General features: G+C 38.3%; 1 protein-coding gene and 1 pseudogene across 2 annotated transcripts in view; both read right to left on the reverse strand.

The window, feature by feature from the left end:
* LOC111324800 (tachykinin-like peptides receptor 86C) overlaps window positions 1-2,062 on the reverse strand; it is a 2,144-nt gene extending 82 nt beyond the window's left edge. The window contains exons 1-3 of the mRNA XM_022928445.2: window positions 1,669-2,062; window positions 1,186-1,443; window positions 1-788 (exon numbers count right to left, since the gene is read on the reverse strand). The exon at window positions 1-788 is cut by the window's left edge and continues 82 nt beyond it. Coding sequence (XP_022784180.2) covers window positions 477-788; window positions 1,186-1,443; window positions 1,669-1,848 — 750 coding nt within the window. The 5' untranslated portion in view covers window positions 1,849-2,062 and the 3' untranslated portion in view covers window positions 1-476. The remainder of the gene's footprint in view (window positions 789-1,185; window positions 1,444-1,668) is intronic.
* A 1,244-nt stretch (window positions 2,063-3,306) lies between these two features.
* Window positions 3,307-6,062, reverse strand: LOC148721468 (allatostatin-A receptor-like; annotated as a pseudogene). The gene is made up of 5 exons (XR_015992834.1): window positions 5,958-6,062; window positions 5,479-5,604; window positions 4,958-5,227; window positions 4,202-4,450; window positions 3,307-3,920 (listed from the first exon to the last, which is right to left on the reverse strand). The product of XR_015992834.1 is annotated as an allatostatin-A receptor-like (transcript).
* Window positions 6,063-12,500: the final 6,438 nt, after the last annotated feature.

A 12,500-nucleotide genomic window follows, 5' to 3' on the forward strand; every position in this document is an offset into this window, starting at 1 on the left:
TATGCACCTCGGTTGACAATAGCATGATAATCATATTTCAGTACTGCGTTCATGATAAGTACTTCGGCTTGTGGTTTCCCCTCCACCAGCCTTGGATTTTGGTGTACCAGTACAACAAATAATTCCCTTGATCTTCTCTCTGAACTTATGGTTCAGCAGGGCATACACAAATGCTTTGACGAAGGGCTAATGCTCGAAACGTCAGCTTTTTTACTCGTTACGGTGGCCAACTTACGATTTCACCTTAGCTGATATAACCAAATTACCTTGTTACCCCCACCGACGCAGCACCACAGTTTCTTTGGAAATGAGTTGACTGCTTAATTGGTTCTTGTATTAAGTGTTGTTACATTACTCTTTCCACCTCTATTTTTCTAAAATAATAAAGTTATAATAATGCGAAGTGAGATGTCTTTATCTTAACAACATGTAGCATGTAGCAGGGCTTATGTGCTTCGTTTACAATGTCATAAGAATCATACTTCAGTAGTGCGTTCATGATAAATACTTCGGCTTGTGGTTTCCCCTACACCAGGTGTACCAGTACAACAAATCATTCCCTTGATCTTCTCTCTGAACTGATGGTTCAGCAATGCATACACGAATGGGTTGACTGCTGAATTGAACAACACCATTAAATCAACAACTGCAATATGTTCGAAGCTGACGTTGAGAGTTGTAAGGGTCCTTAAGACGTATTCAACTGATTCTGCTCCCCACGAAACTGCAAAGATGAAACTGACTGTTACAGCCATCAAGGTGACACGTTTCCGAACCTTCATGACACCCTGCGAATTAAGAGGAGGAAAAGTGTCCCAGTCAGCTCAGCCAAAGTAAAGAAGTATGATATTGAATCTCCACGAGACAAACAACTCTTCTCCGCAGCAAGTATTTGCAGTGGTGGATCTATGGGAGGGGCCCAGGTAAAAAAGATAAACGCAGAAGGAAGAGAAGCTGGCAGATACACACACACGAAAAAACCGCCGCCCTCCCTTATTTCAAGGTCTGAATCTGCTACTGATATGTACCCCGCTATTTTACCAAAAACCGTTTTTAACGATATTAACTTAGAGGAGATCTTTTTAGATAAAGGTTCAATTGTCATTCAGAAAGAATCCACATGACAGCAGAAATGTTTCCCTAAGACTTCCTGAGTTTAATTTCTTCCCCTTATTAAACACTAACTTGTTGCTGATAGTTTATTCCTTTGTTTTCATTGCGTTTAAACCACAAGGTGCCCACGACAATAGAGTAAAGGACAACCATTATTCCCACCGCAACGATAACCAAGACCAACCACGCCAAACAATAAGTCGTAGACATCCACTGCTCGGGCCAACTCTGAACACAATTTTTGCTGCTTTTCTCCTTGTCGAAGGTCCTAGCCAAAACCAGTGGTATGTTGAAAATAACTGAGAACACCCATGAGCCAAGAACTATCATCTGAAAAAGAGAGTGAAAAGAGTGGTGCATTAATTTTTCGACCCGTTTTTTGCACAATGCCTAACGTAAATTCAGAATTATTCTAGGCATTCTACCAAGTGATTGGCAGAAAGATGGACTGGTGGCTAAATCGCTGGATGACTGCCTCTTGTCAGACTAATGGCCACATTTTGAATGAGTTTGGAGGATTTTTTGGACATTTTAAGGGTTGATGCTTAGACTTACCCTCAACTTGCGCCGTGAAAGATTCTTATCCCTGCTAAGGGGGTATAATACAGTGTAATATCTTTCAAAGTCAATTGCAACCAAAGTGACCACTGAGGAAACTCCTGGAACCCAGGCCATATTCCCACCTGTTAAGAGCTTGCAGAGAACCACACCTGCCGATCCGTCTGGGTGACTCATGTTGAAGCTGACAATAATCTTTGGTGAGATAAACGTTGCGAATAGGATATCGGATATGGCCAGATTTAAAAGTAAATAATTGATGGGATGTCTGTATTTGGAGATGAAATATCAAAATTATCATCATGAATGATCAAAAGTAAAACTTAATTACACGCGAACAAGGAAGAAACAAATGAGTGAAGAATATCAATTCATGATGTCCATAATGTTCGCTTAAGAAGAAATATTATATATACAAGGCTAAAAAGTTAAAAAAGGTTAAAACCAAACTTTTTCGGCTGTTTGCCATCACCAGGGTTGAAGGTGTTGACCGTCTGTAAATACATATATATCTTATGTGATTCCCGATGGGAAAAGTTTGGAGACATAAGAAATAACTTGTTTGTTCAAACTGGGGCGGAATTGTTGGATCATTGATTCCGTCCCAGTTTGAACAAACAAGTTATTTCTTATGTCTCCAAACTTTTCCCATCGGGAATCACATAAGATATATATGTATTTACAGACGGTCAACACCTTCAACCACATAAGATACTGAAAGGAATCACATAAGATACTGAAATGATCCAACAATTCCGCTGCGTGGTTGGCTTTGCCTTCTCCGGGCGTTGAATTGGTTTGAAAAAAAGTGAAATTGAGCGAATAAATTGTGCCAATGTGTACCACTCAAAGAGAATGTAGTCAAGGAATATTAATAAGCTGTAGTCATTTTCTTTTTCGTTGTAAAAGATATTTACAACTAAAACTTAATTTTTTTTTCTTTTCAAGAAATGGCAAAGATGACACCTTAGAATGAGCTATATTCTTGCTATGGCATAATCAAAAAAAAAAAAGAGTAAATGTTTGAAATGATCATGAGAACGAAATTGCGTCTGAGAGAAATTGACTAGTAACCGCGATATCTTATTTAGAAGATTTTCTCTACGAAAACGAATTATTTATTTCGGATAAAAATTATTCACCAAATTATTTTATCTCACTTTAAATCGATCTAGATTAAACTTTTTTCACCTTTAATCCCAGCTCCAAATCTGGGCTTTCAAGTTTGTCAGTCTTTCAAGAAAGTCGACGACCACAGCTTTCTATTTCCACTACTCTTACCGATCACTGAAATGAAGCCAAAGATGGGTCCAAAACCGAAACTACAGCGAAACCAAGAGGCGCACACCCAATTTGACTCGATCATGGGTTCGACGCTGTTTGTTGATATCATTCATTCACAACATGAATTGGCAAAATTAATGGCAAGCTCTCTCAAGTTCTGTATACGTGGCTCAGATAAAACATGCGCCAAGACATTCTCGTCCATGTCGCTTGGACTCGACAATTGACCATAGCCGTGAGGCACACTTCAGTTTTCAATTGAGTTTGTTTAGCGTGATGTAATGCTATCTTCTTTCGAAATTCTCAACACTTCTGGCGACTCTCGACCAATGAAAACGCAAGAATTACCAGTTATCGTAAGAGATGTAATTTATTGCAGTTCAATATGTGCTTCATATTCTCAAAAAAAAAAAAAAAAAACACGGAAAATGTAATGTATAAATATACCTCCTTCTTAGTTTGTAAAGTCGGCCTTAGGTACTCAAGTTACGGTATGTTTTAGTGAAAGATTAAATATTCAAGCCCGAACGCTATGAAGCTGCTATACAGGACACTGAAATTCTAAGTGATGTCAAAAACCATCGAAATAATATTGTTCAAAGGATCTTGGAAAGAACTACCCTAGGAAAAGGAAGATAAATGAACTTTATATCCTCATGACCCTATCACGCCAAAGACGCGAACTCTAGGGTTTCCTCGACCTTGCTTAGTGAGCAATCGGAGCAGCACATCATTTCTTTTGTCTTCTCTCTGAACTGTCTGTTTAACAATGCATACACAAACGGATTGACAGCAGACTTCAACAAAACCATTATGAAAGAAACGGACACTAAGACAGGGCCAATGTTGTGCGATGTGAATTTCCTTAAGACGTAGATAACTGACATGAGTCCATAGCAGATCCCAAAAATGACAGTGATAATTATGACCATTAAAGTTACACGTTTCCGCACCCTGATAACACCCTGAAAGAAAAGAAATTTTAATTAAACTTTCGTTATAATTTATCTGAACAGTAATGAGTTAACCATCTCGATGATGATTAGAAGAACACAAAAAATGCAGAAAACTACTAAAAATACTTTCTTCAGTGAGTAGTTGCATTAACTGCATTTCTTAGGCTAGACTACGCTACTTTTAGAGACCTTAGAGACTCAGGCAAAAATTAATCAAGAGCAAAGAAAGAAGATCACAAGTTGTAATGAGCCAATAGAAAAGATCTGGAAAGTCATTTCTTTACTCTCACCCGCTGTTCATGAGAAAGATGAATACTGTGGCCCTTAAACCATAACGTTTTTACAACATTGAAGTATAATCCAACCATGAAAATCAGAGGAACGACAACCACGAACAACCAGGCCATACTGTAAGCCTTTGGCATCCACTCCTGTGGCCAATTCCATATGCAGAACTGCTTTTTGTTGTCGAAGGTTGCAATGAGAAACATGGGAATATTGAATGCTACTGGGAAGATCCAAGAAACCAGGACGATCACCTTAAAAACAGTTCAACCTATTTGAGCAAGATTCTGGGCCCAGATGTTCGAAGGCGGATTAGCGTTAACCCAGGGTTAAATTTTAATCCGAATTTCTTACTTCCTATGTTCAAAGACTTTTTTGGGACAGTTTCCTCTACCCTTTCAAGAGCATACAGTCATCAAATTGTAGACAAAAAGAATCGTACTGAATTTTTCTTTAAAAGCTTATAGATCTGAAACCAGATTTCACACTAACCCTGGGTTATCTTGACCCAGCTTTGAATAACCCGGCCCAGATCATTTCGTGAGGAGGAACGACTAATAAAATGCAATCAACCATTTTATGCCATACAACAATGAATAAATACATTCAATTGCGTTTTGATAATTGATTTTTAAGCCAGTATATACTATTTATAGACCATCCAAGTCCGGGCACCGATAAGATTCTTCGCCAAAGTGGCGATTACACACAATTAAACCACATTTATTGAAACGTTTGCAATATCTTTTACCTTTACACACCTTTAACTTACGCTTCGTTAAATTCCCTCTGTTACTAAAGGGATACATCACTGCGTAATATCGTTCAACAACAATTGCGACCAGACTGAATATCGAGGAAATCGCTCCAATCCACGCAACATTGCCGCCTGTCACAAATTTGCATAGACCTGTAGCAATCATGCCTTTGGGTGAAAGGAAGTTAGTCTGAGAAGAACTGAAGGGGCGATAAACATGGCGAATAGTATGTCTGCGATTGCCAAGTTCACGAGTAGATGATTTACGATATTCCTGTACAAATGATAACGCAAAAGTTAATAGCATCAACGGTACCCTTTGTAATTCTGTGAACGTTTAGATTCTAATATTTCCGTTCGCACGGAAATTAACCTAGATATCTATCTATGGGTAGCAGTTAATTGTTTCTCTTGTCGGCTATATCAACAAACTGATACGTTACCCTTAGAAAGTCATTGTTCATCGCGTGCAATATTATCACATGTCATATATAGCTAACATCATAAATTGGTAATCATAACAACCTCATGTCTCGGTTTCTCCTTATGATCCAGCACACAACTGAGTTTCCCGTGATGTCTACGATAATGAGTATGAAGAGTGCTGTGCTTATGATAATGTTAGCTGATTCACTCATGCCTGCAGGATCCCTGGTTAAAAATAAAAGTTAAATAAAAAGACATTTAGCCATAAATATGCCAAAAGTATAAAAAAATATCATAAGCGTATGCTAAATGCGTAACATCAAAACGAAAAAAGATCCCCACACAGTCCTGCTGCAATTTCAGCTAACCAAAAGTACTTTTGTAACTCCATGAAATGAAACTGAAATTTTATGGAAAGCAGTTTAAGGTAGTTTCACTAGTAACGCGGTGACTGAATTGTTATCCCACCCATAATCAAATGTTATGATGTCGTGTTGCATGGAGATGCACAGTAAAACGTTGTATCACTTTATTTCCTAGAAGGCGCTATATGGACAGCGAATGAACAAATGACATACCTCATAATCGTTAGCGATGATTTTCCCCGTAGAAGGAGAAATACATTGCGAATAACAAAAAGATGGACTGCGGTTCACTCGGCTTTTAGAGGTTTTAAGATGAAGTTGTTTCAGTTAATGTAGATATGTGAACAATGTGGATAAAACTCAGACAATAATATTGCCAGGCACGTATGTACTAGACCGAACAACAATTCGGAGCATGGGTATTACCTAATTAAAATCTATGGCAACATACTATGATGTGACAATGAAAAGTTAAACACAGCTTCTTTTTAACACACAGGTAAGGTGTCGATTTTAGACGAGCACGCTTCACTAAATAGCATAACGTTTGTCTCGGCAGCGAACTCACCGTAGAGTTTATAAACCATCAGCCAACCTTGAGGACTTATATTCATTATGAAGATCCAACAGAAATAAAGGAAAATATTTCCAGAGGCTAATACTTAATAGCTTGAAAGACAAACAGCAAACGTTCAGTTTGCATTATTGCTCGCCACGTGGGTAAACAAGGATGCCAATCTCACTTAATTTTACGATGCAGCTTTTCTATTTCACCTGGCAAGGAATTAATAATTTAAATATCCCTAGCACAGGCTTTTGTAATCTTTTTCGGCTAAAGCAAAGAGATTCCTTAGCTTCTGCGAATAAACGACGTATTCACTCAGACGTAGATTTCGATTTATATTTAGAAAGAGGTTGCAATACCTTGCATCAGGGGAGTACATGTAGAAACATCTAAGGTAAACGGTCGTCGTAGAAGCAATGTTATATGCAAATTAACTGAATAAACTCATTGAATCGTGTCTCCGCCTCAGGGTTAGCTGAAAGTTTCTAGCGAAGAATTTCCATAATCAGGTATCATAACACATTAGTGAAAACTAAAATACGATCCAACACTGCTGGTTATGCGTGATGCAGGCCTTTTCTTTGCTTTTCTTTCTCTATTAGTAACTCATTGCCCTGTCAAATGATTAATTTATTCTGGTTTTAGTAGAAAGCATGCACAAGCAAATTATTATTGATATATAAAAAACTTTCTCCGAAGCTTTTCTTTTGGCTTCCCATGTTAGGACAGGTGTTTCAATTCATAAATACTGCAACTGACTCGTTCCTTCGCGGGGTTCAATATTCTTCTTCTTGACATTTTCTGTTTTTTTAATAATTTCAAACAAAAATTGTTTTCAAAAGCGCATGCTGTCGATCTTTTTCCTGTTCTTCCTTTTCTAGATGGCAAGAAAAGTCCAGATCTTCATTACTTACCTTTATTAATTTCCTTCGCAGGTAAATCAGAGGTTATCCAGAGTTGTCAAAGCAGTATAATTGATATGTTTTTGTTTCAAAATGACACATAAACTGAACCTAATTGTATTGGTGGTGTGCTATAAAAATGTAACAGTTAAGTCACAGACCCAAATTGTACCTTGTGGCGATCATGCCGAATACGATAGATGATTCTGTTAGTATAAATATGATGAACGAATATGCAGCAAAGTGGTATCCTCGAGTTGACAATGATAGAAATGCTTTTTTTCTCTTTGCTTTTCTTCCCGTTTTTTTCTTAATTGATTTCACTCCTGTCTCCTGTCTTCTCTTTCAACCCTAAATTGAAATCTCAGGGTTGTTAAAACTATTTCACTTTTTTATTGCTTCTCCTTCTTCTTTACTCTCATTTTAGGAAGGAAATGCAATCAAACGAAATAAACCTCAATTTTTCCTCATTAGCTTTGTTGTCAGGAATGTTAGCAAGACTTCTTGACCATATACTGACGAGGAGAAACTTGTCAGTGAAGAAGAGACTTGTTGCTAAATTTTCTTGAAGTATACGTTACTTGACAGAAACAACTGCCGAAAGATTATTCAACGAACACTTTTCTCTTAGTGAGTTCACAAATTACCTGACAGTTCTCAACAAGTTTCAGCATCCATAATAATAATAATAATAATAATAATAATAATAATAATAATAATAATTTAATATTTATATTGCGCAAATTAACATGTGGATGTGATCAAATGCGCATCACAACACTGTTCGGGGGACTTTGGCCAGTCTGCATCAGCAGTTTACAAACAATCGAAAGAAACTTATTTGAAGATGCCCCCTCCCCCCAATTCCCAGTAAACAGACCAGACCACATCACAGTAATCTCGTGAGTGGGTTTTTTAACGTCCCCTGCCTAACCAAATTATCTAATTAGTAGATGCAGGAGACGGGACCTACGGTTTATTCGTCCTTATCCGAGAAGACTAGAATCTCTATACATTTCTTATTAAAGAAAGGTAGCGCATTTTCCTCACTTATTTTAAGACCTAGAGTGCGGGTCCGGTCGGGGCTCGAGCCATCGACCTCGACATCCCGCACAACAGTCCAGCGCTCTAACCAATTGAGCTAACAGGGAGGCTGCTGCTAACAGGGAGGCGGTTCATATGTATAGCGCTTACACCTGCAAAGGAAAACTTACCCGCGTAGATAACGTGTTATTTTCTTTACAATATACTACATTGGACTTCGACACTGGGGCCCTTTATATAAGTATAGTTTAGTGCATTTATGAGGAAAACAACATTGTAGCCTGTGAGCTGAATTATGTTGAATTTACAATTGCTATAATAAATATAAAATCTACTTCTAAAACAAGAATGTAAGTATACATATATAAATAAAACGATGAAACATGAAGTAAACTTCTAACTGTTCCAGCTTTTATGTGGCGACGTTTCGGCCTTCGGCCTTCTTCAGATGGAAAGTATTTACATAAAAACTAAGAACTAAAAACTAAAAATCCTAGCAGGTTTACAGAATGACCTGAATTTATACTAAACGTAAGAAATATAAATAGTATTGCGTAATGCATTCCAGACCTAAATAATAGGATATAATAATGAGTAAAAGGCAAGAATGTGCAAGGGGCGAAATAACCACGATTGCTTGCGAAGAACTCAATTACATTGTATAAAGGATGCCCTAATTACATATTATAGCGGACGCGATTTTTGGATCTGAATTCGCATCTTTTTTTAAGTCCGTGGGGACTAAGTGTACAAAGTTGTGTGGTCCAGTAGGCCTCTCTCGTAAGTAATAATCTATCAATATAAGCTGCGTCCCCTTGGCTGGTAATTTTCTCAATAACAATAAAATTAATTTCAGAAATTTCGTGTTTGGTACAATTGAAGTGGACTGCAAGCTCGCAGGATTTTTGTTTGTTCGCATAGATGACTTGTGATTACGAAAACGCACCTTGAATTTAGTGGAAGTAGAACCCACGTATTGTAAATTGCATTTCTTGCACGAGGCCAAGTAAACAACATTTCTGGAAGAGCAAGACAAGTTTTGGGGTTGTTTCTTGTATTTTGTCCTTTGCATTCTTTGTAATTAGGTTTTTTGTTATCTTTTTATTAGCACCAGTTCATTAGTCGTTATCTGTAATTACGTAATCATTAGCAAATTCGATCCTATTTAATGCTCTTTTTTCATTTCAAAAGTTGTAAATAACTGAAGAAGGTCTCTGACCGAAACGTTTTTTATAAAATTTTTTATATTTTTACGTCAGAAGTTGTCCATCCTCGCAATTTACTGATGAGGCCCAGAAGGCCGAAACAGTACTGTCTGCAGTTAGTTATATTCTATATAACCAGCGCATGCTCGCTGGTTTACTCTAGTTTGAGCACTCTGGCATGGCTTAGACGATACCACAAAGGTTGGGTCGTTTGGGGTGACCGTCTCGGTTCTCCCCCATCCTAGCGTTAGCACTGCACTGATGAGGCCCACAAGGCCGAAACAGTACTGTCTGCAGTAGCACTTAGCCTTCGGGCGAAGCTCGTCACCTTAGTTGTGATTTGAGCACTCGCGCATGGCAACGTGTCTGCACTTGGTCCCACAAGTGTAGCGCCCAGGCAATGGTTTATTCCAGAGCTTGGCCCAGTGAATGCACTGCACTGATGAGACCCACATAGGTCGAAACAGTGTGCACTGTCTGCAGGTATATATATATATATATATATAAAGTGTGACTTGATTTTCGTAGAACAGTGCTCAATACATAGAAGTAGAGCGAAGTATATATTGTGGGAGGAAAAAGACAAGTAAACTACAAGTTCATCCCTACAAGCCTGTTTCGTGGTCGCCCACTCATCAGGAGATTTAATGAGAATAAACTTTACCATTGCTTATATACAATATAATTTGCATGATCTAACTAGTCTAATTTATGCAGCGCGAAATTGACAGTTTAGATGTTGCGTAGGAGGGCTTTGCTTCTGTGGCGGCATGAAGACACGAGTTCATTACGTTTGTTTAGTGTTGATAGTTCGGGCCGGCAGATGATTAGGAATTTTTCTTTGAGGCAGAGGTTACATCTTTTAGTTGAGCTGTTATACGGTGAGTGCGATGAGAGAATGCGCCAGGAAATAAAGTGATCGACGTTGTTGTCTTTGAGGGTCCAGATGTGCTTGTTGAGTCGGTGGAGTTTCTGTGTTTAGCGTGGCGGAATGATGCGGTGTGGTTTCTGTATCTTGTTTTGAAGTCATTCTCTGTGAGTCCGATGTACGTTTCTGTCGTGTTGTTGTCTTTGCGTGTAACGGAGGCTTGGTAGATTACTGATGGTTGCAGGCAGTTTCCGTCGAGCGGGCATGTGTTCTTTTGTCGGCAGTTGCATGTCTTGTTGTTATCAATGGTAGTGGCGGTGGCGGCGGTGTCATCAGACTGTATAGATGCTGTTAGGATGCGTTTGTTATGGTTGTCGATTATCTGTTTCGTGTTGTTCATGCAGCTGTAACTGATTTTGATGGTGTTTCGGTTAAATATTTTTCTGAGCTTGTGATCTTTGGGAAAGTGCTTGTCTACTAGGGCGAGGAATTTGTGTACGATGTTGGTGCTGGTGTTCTTGCTAAAAGGAGGGTTGTACCAGAGGATGTTATTGCGTTGTCGGTTTTTCCGTTTGCTTGTTTTGGCTGGTTCGTACATATATATATATGTAACTATATACATTAGTCAAAGAATCAAAGGGGATGCTTCGATTCTCTGTTACTCTGAGTTTCGCGCCGAAGCGGTCGTCGGATAGAATTTTACTCCGGCAATAAAGAACACACCTCCTTATCTATAGTAGATAATTAATTCGCTAATGCGATGAAATTCTGGGGCTATTGTTGGCGGCTTGTGAAATTTGTGAAATTTCATAAGTAAAACTTTATTCTCGTGGCGGCATTTAGAAATAAGTTCTGTTCTTTTATTTAATAAAGACGGCTTCTTAGTTCTAATTAGATAACGGCTCAGGTGGCACCGCTTGCTTTTGTTGCTGTAGGCCGGGGTGGTCGCTGAAGTACTCCAGTTAATCGTGAAGTCGGTGTTGCTGTCTTTGAGTGTCCAGATATACTTTGATAGTTCCGTGCTATTTGAATAGTTTCTGTTTCGAAAACAAAATTTGTGCTGCGTGTAGCGTTGTTTAAAAGTTCCTTCCGTTAGTCCAATGTATTAATCAAATTTCAAAAATTTCACAAGCATCCAACAATAGCCCCAGAGAATATTTATTTACTTATTTCATCGCACCAGCGAATTAATTAACTACTATTTATAAGGAGGTATGTTGTTTATTGAATAAAATTCTGTCTAACGGGCGCTTCAGCGCGAAACTCAGAGTAACAGAGAATCGATGCGTCCTCTTCCATTCTTTAACTAATATATACTCAGCTCTGCTAACACAGCATTTGAGCACTTTATGCCAAGGTAAACTCTACCCTCACATTTATATAACAACATATATATATATATATATATATATATATATATATATATATAGGCTGTGTAGAATCGGTATACCTAACGATGAACTCCCAGTAAGAGGATCCACAGGATACAGTGTCTCGACGGGAATTTGTAGTTAAGTGTACAGTAAGGTCGACGTAACAAAGAGACCAACTCTTGACTGTTCTGAACTAGTTTACTGGATGACTTTTCGGCCGTTCGGCCTTCCTCTGGTTAAAAGTTAAAAACTAAAAACGAAGAAGCGGTATGCAATGATTGTGAGCGGCTTACATACAATACAGAAATATTGCGGTAACGTAATACAATAAAGGTCTAAATTACAAACTGAGAAAATATCTACATATTGTTATAGTGTGCACCCTGTCTGCAGTTACATATTGTTATATATACATTAGTTAAAGAATCCAAGGGAGATGCATCGATTCTCTGTAACTCTGAGTTTCAAACAGGCAAGAGTTACAAGATACGATCGGACCTTTCCTGTGATTCTAAGAACATAATTTATTTGGCTTCGTGCAAGAAATGTCGCCTACAATACATTGGTTCCACAACAAATGACTTTAGAGTTAGATTTCGCAATCACAAGTCTGCTATGGTCACTAAGAAAAAGACCTGTGAAGTAGCGGTACATTTTAACAAAACACCACATGATTTAAGCGATTTCTCATTCCAATGCATTGATCAAGTGCAGGCGACAGTAAACAATTCAGGTAACATCGAGAAGCCTCTAATTACCAAAGAAGCATATTGGAGCGCACAGTTGTTCTTTCTGGCAC

The sequence above is a fragment of the Stylophora pistillata genome, chromosome 10, assembly GCF_964205215.1.
Source record: "Stylophora pistillata chromosome 10, jaStyPist1.2, whole genome shotgun sequence".
NCBI lineage: Eukaryota > Metazoa > Cnidaria > Anthozoa > Scleractinia > Pocilloporidae > Stylophora > Stylophora pistillata.